The sequence below is a fragment of the Rhynchophorus ferrugineus genome, unplaced genomic scaffold (assembly GCF_030347505.1).
Source record: "Rhynchophorus ferrugineus isolate W39M unplaced genomic scaffold, kcgeb_rfMv2 rfM11, whole genome shotgun sequence".
Lineage (NCBI taxonomy): Eukaryota > Metazoa > Arthropoda > Insecta > Coleoptera > Curculionidae > Rhynchophorus > Rhynchophorus ferrugineus.
The window spans coordinates 16,956,135-16,964,127 of record NW_027472590.1 but is presented as its reverse complement, the minus strand read 5'-3'; the positions used below and the strand labels follow the sequence as shown (position 1 = coordinate 16,964,127).

The 7,993-nt window shown below is 33.1% G+C and overlaps 1 protein-coding gene across 1 annotated transcript; it reads right to left on the bottom strand.

Annotated features, from left to right (window-relative positions):
- Window positions 1-879: 879 nt before the first annotated feature.
- Window positions 880-6,975, bottom strand: LOC143204546 (facilitated trehalose transporter Tret1-like). Its single transcript, XM_076417136.1, has 5 exons — window positions 6,782-6,975; window positions 4,719-4,939; window positions 1,994-2,201; window positions 1,794-1,936; window positions 880-1,741 (listed from the first exon to the last, which is right to left on the bottom strand). The coding sequence occupies exons 1-5, from the start codon at window positions 6,858-6,860 to the stop codon at window positions 986-988; spliced, it is 1,407 nt and encodes a 468-aa protein (XP_076273251.1). The 5' UTR covers window positions 6,861-6,975; the 3' UTR covers window positions 880-985.
- Between the last annotated feature and the right edge of the window lie 1,018 nt (window positions 6,976-7,993).

The window sequence follows — 7,993 nt, the reverse complement described above, 5'->3', positions numbered from 1 at the left end:
CACGATAAAACATCATCAGAGAAGAGGAATGGTGAGCGGAATTCAAAGTTAACTGACAGAGATCGGTAAACATTAAAAAGGATTGCGACCAGACAAGATAAAATTACCATGACAAAAGTAGCAGCAAAACTCAACACTCACTTGTCTAATCCGACAAAAATAGTTCAGTAGGCTGAACGGAACTGTTCATAGGCTACAAAGCTTAGATTCACGGAAAGGCTGTGATTGCAATACTGCGAAACTGTGAAAGAACAGGTGCAAATATCATAAAACCTGGAAACTTGATGATTGGAAGAATGTGGTATGGATCGATGAATCATCGTTTACATTGTTTCCTTTAAACTGGAGGGTTTATACGTGGAGACCCCAAAAGAAGCCTACGATCAGGACTGCCTGCTTCCTACAGACAAGGATGGTGGAGGTTCCGTTACGTCTTGGGCTGCGATATCATTCCCATCGCCAATGACATCTTCAGTGATGACGTTCTTACTATGACTAGCAAATTGCTATATTTCAGAATGATAATGCGCCTATACACACAACGAAAAAGGTTCTTGGTTTAAGGAAAATCAGAACATCACCAAATATTTTTCCTGGCGAACACAATCGCCAGACCTCAAAATCATTCAAGCTATATGAAGAACTTTACAGCATGGAAAGTAGTAGATTATTGCAACATTGTAACAAGCAATTGGACGGTATTTTGGTATAAGAATGAGCTCTGCGAATGTAAACCGCGAAGAAGTGCAGATCTTTTAAAACCAAATGGTATCTCATCAACTTATTAATATAATTCATAAATAAATATTGGGTGTTCATATTATTTTCTCCATGGCCTGTACAGATATATCAAAAAAACTACGAATAAAATGAATGGAATTGTAAATATATATTTTTTCTTTTCATATTTATGTTTCCACATTATCATTTTATACAAAAAACAGATCAACTTATGGCTTATATATAATAATAATATACAACTATATTAAATCAGATCCAGCTTGTTCTCTCCTTTCAATTCCTGTTGAATTGCCTCCAAGCTCTTCCCTCTCGTCTCCGGTACGCACCATATAAAGAACATCAATCCGCAAAACGTTATGAAAGCGAATAAATAAAACGGTACCGCCATTCCAATGTACGTGGCAGTGAGCTGGTACAACTTCGTGCTGCCTATGTTAGTTAAACAAAATACTATACTCCCCAAGCACAAGGCTCTAGCTTTGATGCTTGTAGAATAAATTTCGCTGATAAAAATATTCACCCCTGGACCCAAACCACCACAGAAGAAGATATTGAAGAAGAACACGATAACGAACGGTAACCACGAGCAAAATGTCAGGTCGATGGTTGTATAGTCTCTCACTGTCAGGAATACGGCTTGGAATATTAAAGCCGAGAAACATAACCCAGAAGAAAGGATGAAGAGTAGTCTCCTTCCGATTTTCTCTATGTACGTGGAAGATAGATACATCATAATCATGTTAACAGTGAGTAAGAGTGAAGAGCCCAATATTGGTGATATATCAGTCGTTTCGGTTATCATTATCTGATTGTAGGACACAAAAGCACCAAAACCTGTGTAACCTTGGAATGTTCTCATTAGAGAAACTATCATGAAAGCTTTCCTATTGGATGGGTTAGCGAGTAAGTCTCGGAAATTTCCTCTTTCGGACATTTGTCGATCCACGTCCACTGTAAGGTTTAAGAGCTCCTTTTCCACACTGTTTTTTCGTCTCAGCATCTAAAAGGTTATTATTAGTAAACAGAAAGTAGCAGACATATTTTATATGAACCTGCAAAGATATCTTGGCACCCTCGTAATCCTTTTTCATCAAATTAAAGTACGGGCTTTCCGGCATGCTTGTAAAAGTGAGCAAGAATAACAATGGAACAATGAGACATATTATCGCAGCTTCGTGCAAAGTGAAAAACGACCCTAAAAATAAAAAAATTAAATCATCCGTTCACTTAACACGAAAATATTAAAACTTGCCTACTACATTGATAAATAAAATACCGCCAGATATTGTTATAGCCATGAAAACACCCAGAACACCGCGGACACTGGGTTCAGCTATTTCGCCAATATAGCACGGAATTATTGATATCCCAGCACCTTCGCCTATGCCTTGTAGAACTCTGGCGACATAAAGAAGTATTTTGGAATGATCGGAGAAGTATATTAAAATCAAGGACAGAATCTGCAAAAAAATACAATTATAATATATATGCGATTTTTCAATAAGAGCGGATCGATTTTGGAAATGGACTGAAACAAGACCGCGACAAAACTTTAGCAACTCCAAATAAAAACGAATTTGTAATTTTTGAATTCAACGATCTCAGATATTTAATCAATATATTCATATAAACATCATAACAGGACCGCTATTGTTTACTTATAGGTTTCGCGTAAGATCGTATTATAACACGACAGAACTGTAGCACACATACAGTTTGTCGTTGATCGATAAAAAATTAATACACATGTTTACAAATAACTAAAATAAAATAGAAAATATTTAAGGTTGGAAAGATTACTGAAGTTAAACGATTTCTCAGAATGGAAATTTGGAAAACAACCGATGGACTGATGATGACAACAGCTACAGCAATGGAAGTCAACTTTAATGTTGGTGAAAGTGAAGAAGTAAATAACGATGTACCGTTTAGAAGGTTAGTATGCAGCCTCATGTATTTATGTTTGGTTACGGGACCAGATATTGCGCACAGTGCTTCATATTTAAGCAGACAAGATAGACCAACAAAGGGCGCATGGAAAGTTGCAAAAAGGGTACTACTATACATCATTAGTACAAAGGACCATGAATTGATATATAGTAAGGGCAACAGTAGACAAGGAATGCAACAAGGAATAGAGTGTTAGTGGTTCCATAGAATATCATAATGGTAACCCGGTGATGTGACATTCTCGGAAACAGAACTGTGTAGCATAGAGTTCAATGGAAGTGGAAAACATATCTGCATGTCTAAGAATTATTGAATTTAAAAGAACTTCTAAGAGACTTCAATAAAGTAAAGAGGTGATGTTATTTGTCAATACCAGAGTGCTATTTTTATAATCAAAGGAACTCTATTTAAAGAAAGAGCTATTCAATATGTTTGTTCATCTGTTCAATAAGTCATTAAGTAAAATTAAGTTCACACAATTTAAAGATAGAATAGTTTTAAGTTCAAACAAATCTGTATGTAGAATGTAACAGATTAATTTTGACAATTTAAATGTATTTTTGTAATCTTTATTTATATTTTTAATTAGATTAAGTTGTTAGGTGCATTTAAATTGATATGGGGTGTCAAATATATAATTTATATCAACACAAGAGCCGTAGAAAAGAAGAAGAATTAGCAAAGGGCGCTCTAATGTGCATCGAAGCTGTTTAAAATGATATAAAAGACCAGAGATGTAAATAAAGTTTCTCTTTTGTTCCAAAGCCATAAGTGGTGTTATTAATATTAATAAAAACAGTATTTTATGTAATCCAAATAACAATGCGTCGTTATATTCGTTGATACAGATGTAGAGGTTCTAGCATTCTTCACGATACATTTTACATTGCAGAGCAAGAACCGGTTTGAGTTTTAATGAAAAAGAAAACACATATTATGCATGTACTTGAAAATATAGTTAAAACAAAAACAAGAATGCCAAAAAACAATAAATCGCAAGAATTTTTGTATCAAAACAAAACGTTTCCAGGCATTTACATCCAATGGGAAAGATTTAAAAGGCGGAAAATTAACTAAAAATACCAATTCGCACTACTTGAGTATTACAGTATCATTGCTTGCCAGACAAAAAAGGATAATTTTCTGTCCCACATTACGATTCACAATGAAAAGTAGATCTACTACGACAGCTCCAAGTAAAAAAATTATGTATTTATCTAGGAACCATCCACATTAATACCAGAGAGGAATATCCATGGATATAAAGTATTGCTCTGCATTTTGTGGGATTAGAAATATCTAGTGTATTGAGGATTACTAAAATCCTATTAAAGTGTTTCTGCCGATGTTTAACAACGCCAATTCAATAGACTAAACGGTATATTATTAGTTTATTGAAGCGTTCACTTATATAATATTATATTAAAACATTCAGTCGTACGTTACATGAATTGTAAAACACAAATACGAAATTCTGCAACACCCAGTGTACTCATTAGAACACAGCCTTCTGACTACCACTTGTGCACATCGATGTAGCATGGTTTGGTTGGCAGACGGTTTCAAAATGTTGTAAAAATTTGAAAAAATGAATGAAAACTAAAATGAGAATTGGATCTCTGCCAAACCAACATCGTTGTTTCGGCATGCCATCGCCATATCGACAATAATATGGGAAAAAGTCGTAGAAAATAACGAAAAATATTTTTATTAATATATATTGTACCAATTTTGAATGCCCTTCCAAATAACAAAAATATCGGAATACATGAGACACCTAATAGAGCAGTAACAGCAGTAGAAATCTGTACCATTTTAATATTTTAATAAGACTAAATTAAAATCATTCTCATTTACTATTCCTTTTGAGCTATAGGATTAAAATGTGACAATAAATAGAAGTTCTGGCAAAAAAAGTTCTATTTTGCGATAAAAAAATTGCAGTAGAACAAACAGTGCAGTATTGATTGAGAAATTAACACTCTAGATTGATGATGATGATGATGAAAATAATAATTTATAATTACCTGTGGTATAGAGATACTTATTATTGAAAGTTTTCTACCAATAGAATCCGATAGGAATCCAGCTAAGAAACCACCGACGATATGTCCTACTGAGCCAATAATTGTAATGTAAGATGCTTCCTCTTGTGAGATAGGTATCGGATATTCATCCGATAAAATCTTCACTAACGATGGGCCAGACCATCCTTGATATATTCCGACAGAGAAGAGTGTTAGAGTAGCTGAAAAAATATGAATTGTTTTTTCATTATAACTTTTACGGCGATTGTGAATTAATTATTATGATCGTTTATGGCATATCCATCAGACACTATAAACATGTGAAAGTTCAACCATTAGACTTCTTATTCATGTCTATTTCTTATTTATTTTTTAGGCGTTGAAACATAAATATTATCTCTGTTTGGATGAATGAGGTGGCAGGGAAAATATTTTCCGTAATGATTTCTAGTGAAACCCTAAATTGCACTTAAAAGTTATTCATTGTCTGCGCATTACCTAATGGAAAGTAAAGAGCTTCTACTAAAGCCTTCTCTTGTAATTCTACTGTGGTCTTAACTGTCTACTAATATTCTTGTGGTCTGTGTTGGACTTGATTGTCTTACCGACTTGATACTTACTGCTGTTTTGTCTTTTATTGGCAGCATATTATTAAATGTCGTTTCAATTACAATTTCAAATAAACTGCGATTTCAAATTTGTCAGGCTTGTAAACTTCGAAGTATTGACGACGACATTAGACATTAGGGTCTCGGGATTGTCACACCCGTATCCTTCAGACTTAAATCCCGAAGGATCGCCTGGACATCAACCAGAAAAGATCGAGTAAACTCGAAACTAACTAAGTCATACGTAGAATATATCGTAGGTTATTGGTAATTAAATGGACCCTAGATATAGGACGGTACGGCAGAACTAACGTGCGATATGTGCCATTTAACGTTTTCTTTGGAAACTTGGAGTTGTTGAATATAAACACCCTAAAAACCTTTTATAATTTCTGTCTAATTTGTGTTGTTTACAGTAACATGTGTAATTCTTTATAAATAAATATTTTTTTAATTTTTCTAAATTATTTCCTAACTTTCAACATGGATTATCAACATATTGATGACCTTAGTCATTTCACAATAATAATGCGCCATTTACAACAGTGTGATGTAAAATGTAGAATAATTTTTGATGATCATCCAAAATTGATTTCGTTGGCAGAAAAGATGAAGACGTGCTATAAAAATGCCATGACATGCTTATAAAGATATTAGTAAAAATATTAGTATGATAAGTATCAATAAGATAAAGAATGGATTCAGAGTGTGTCAAAAGTTGTGTATAATATCCACAAAGAAGACCTATCATTGATATATTTTATGTAACACGAACGAGACTATCCGGCTGTCTGTTTTCTTTTACGGTTGACGTTGGATTGACACTCGTTCCACAGCTACTTGAAGCGTTCCTTAGTATAGTTAACTGGAGTTCGAACAAAAATATCGCAACTGAAGCTCTAAAGTCACAAAAGGTGGATTGAAGGTACTCAAGGACCCCTAGTCATAATCTATTCCAAGTAAGAAACAACAAGCTTTGAGAAACACCCCTAATTCGTGGATTCCCATCACATGCATCACGGTTCAAGGTGTTGGTTGGTCTGTTTTTGCACTCAATGTCGCTTTGTAGCGCCGTTCAACAAGAAGTTCTTCTTTCCGTTAAATAAAATAATATTTTCAAGTAAGCTAATAATTATTTTCTTAAACCCTTTCACACATTACAACTTATATACAAAAATGAACTGTACTTGTCTGTTATAAACCCAACCAAAGTTTACGTAGAGACAATGACATAAGAGCAAGGTAAAACTGTCAATTATAAATGGTATAGGATTATTTGTTTGAAGAGATTCGTGAAAAGTTGATAATAATTGATAGCGAATCAGATCCATCATGAATGTTCACATTATTTATATATATATATATATATATATATACATATATATATATATATATATATATATATATATATATATATATATATATAATAATATATTAATATATAAGTTCACTTACCACTAATAACAGCCAAATATTGCGTTAACTGTTTACCATCTTCTTTAGCCAGAAATCTCTCTAAAATATTCACCTTCATTTTTTCGGATTTCTTCTGCTAAGAACTATGGATTCATATAAATGGATATGTAGATTTTAGCACATTATTGAGGAGTAATAGCTCCAGACAATGTCGACGTGAAAGTGAGCGCCTCCGGTATATTTTTATATTTTAATAAAAAATTCTTGAAAAGTTAATTTTACTTTGGGATTATCGAAATATTTTTTGTACATAGAACGTGGATTCGTGCCACCTATATAAATAATTTAAAACAAACGGAATCACTATCACATAAAGTGCCATGTACAAAGCGCTTAAGGCAAATCGCTATAAAAATAAAACTACAATGATATTTAAAAGTAAGTTGATTCGAGTAATTTAATTATTTCAATTGTTAGAACTGATACTGTAGTCCAAATACTGTCAAATATTATTTAACAACTTTGAGATATTTATTTTCAACATTTTAAAAAATAGTTATTTGGTTGGAAAATATTTTTAGAGGCACGTCAATTGGAACATAGAAAGTATGTGGAATACAATGATATGTAATTATTTATTATCTCAAATCCCGAAGTATTAAAGACAACCCCCAGAATATCGTTGAAAGTTTTTACGAATACAAACAATTAATTAGTATATGCTTCGTTGAATTGTTCAACCATAAAGTTACAAATACCGTAACTCAAAAATAAAGAACAGGTAACTACATTAAATTCTAAAAGAATAAAAATGCATACTAAGTCCACTAGCCAACCAATAACAAGCCGTCTAAATATTAATATCAAAACGATGCGTGTTAGTGTTGGTGAAAGTTCAAGAAGATGGGTAAGATTTGTAAATTTCAAGGAATTCTGTATAGGATACACGTATTCAAGATCTGCGTCTCCGTACTATCCAAGTACAACTGACCGAAGCCCAACAACTCATGGATTTTTTGGAAAATCATAAGCGATCAATTTCATTTACATCTTGATGCCTTTGTTAATGGTTGAAATTGCTGTATTTACAACTGCTAGAGGCATTATTCGATATTATTTCTCAAAAATTAAGCTGATCTATTATTGTGGCAGTGACTATTATGGTTGCTCTTGAGTTATTTTTGTGACTACATGTTTCAATGCTTCGTCAGCGAACATTTCGACAGAAGAGTATATACATACCATTAAAGA

Bases quoted from the DNA above. Each gene is read 5' to 3' on its own strand.
- LOC143204546 (XM_076417136.1), bottom strand. From the start codon at position 6,860: ATGAAGGTGAATATTTTAGAGAGATTTCTGGCTAAAGAAGATGGTAAA. The intron at 4,940-6,781 runs GTAAGTGAACTT...ATATTTTTTCAG, and splicing joins ATATTTGGCTGTTATTAGTG to CTACTCTAACACTCTTCTCT. The intron at 1,742-1,793 runs GTTCATATAAAA...ATAACCTTTTAG, and splicing joins GTGCCAAGATATCTTTGCAG to ATGCTGAGACGAAAAAACAG.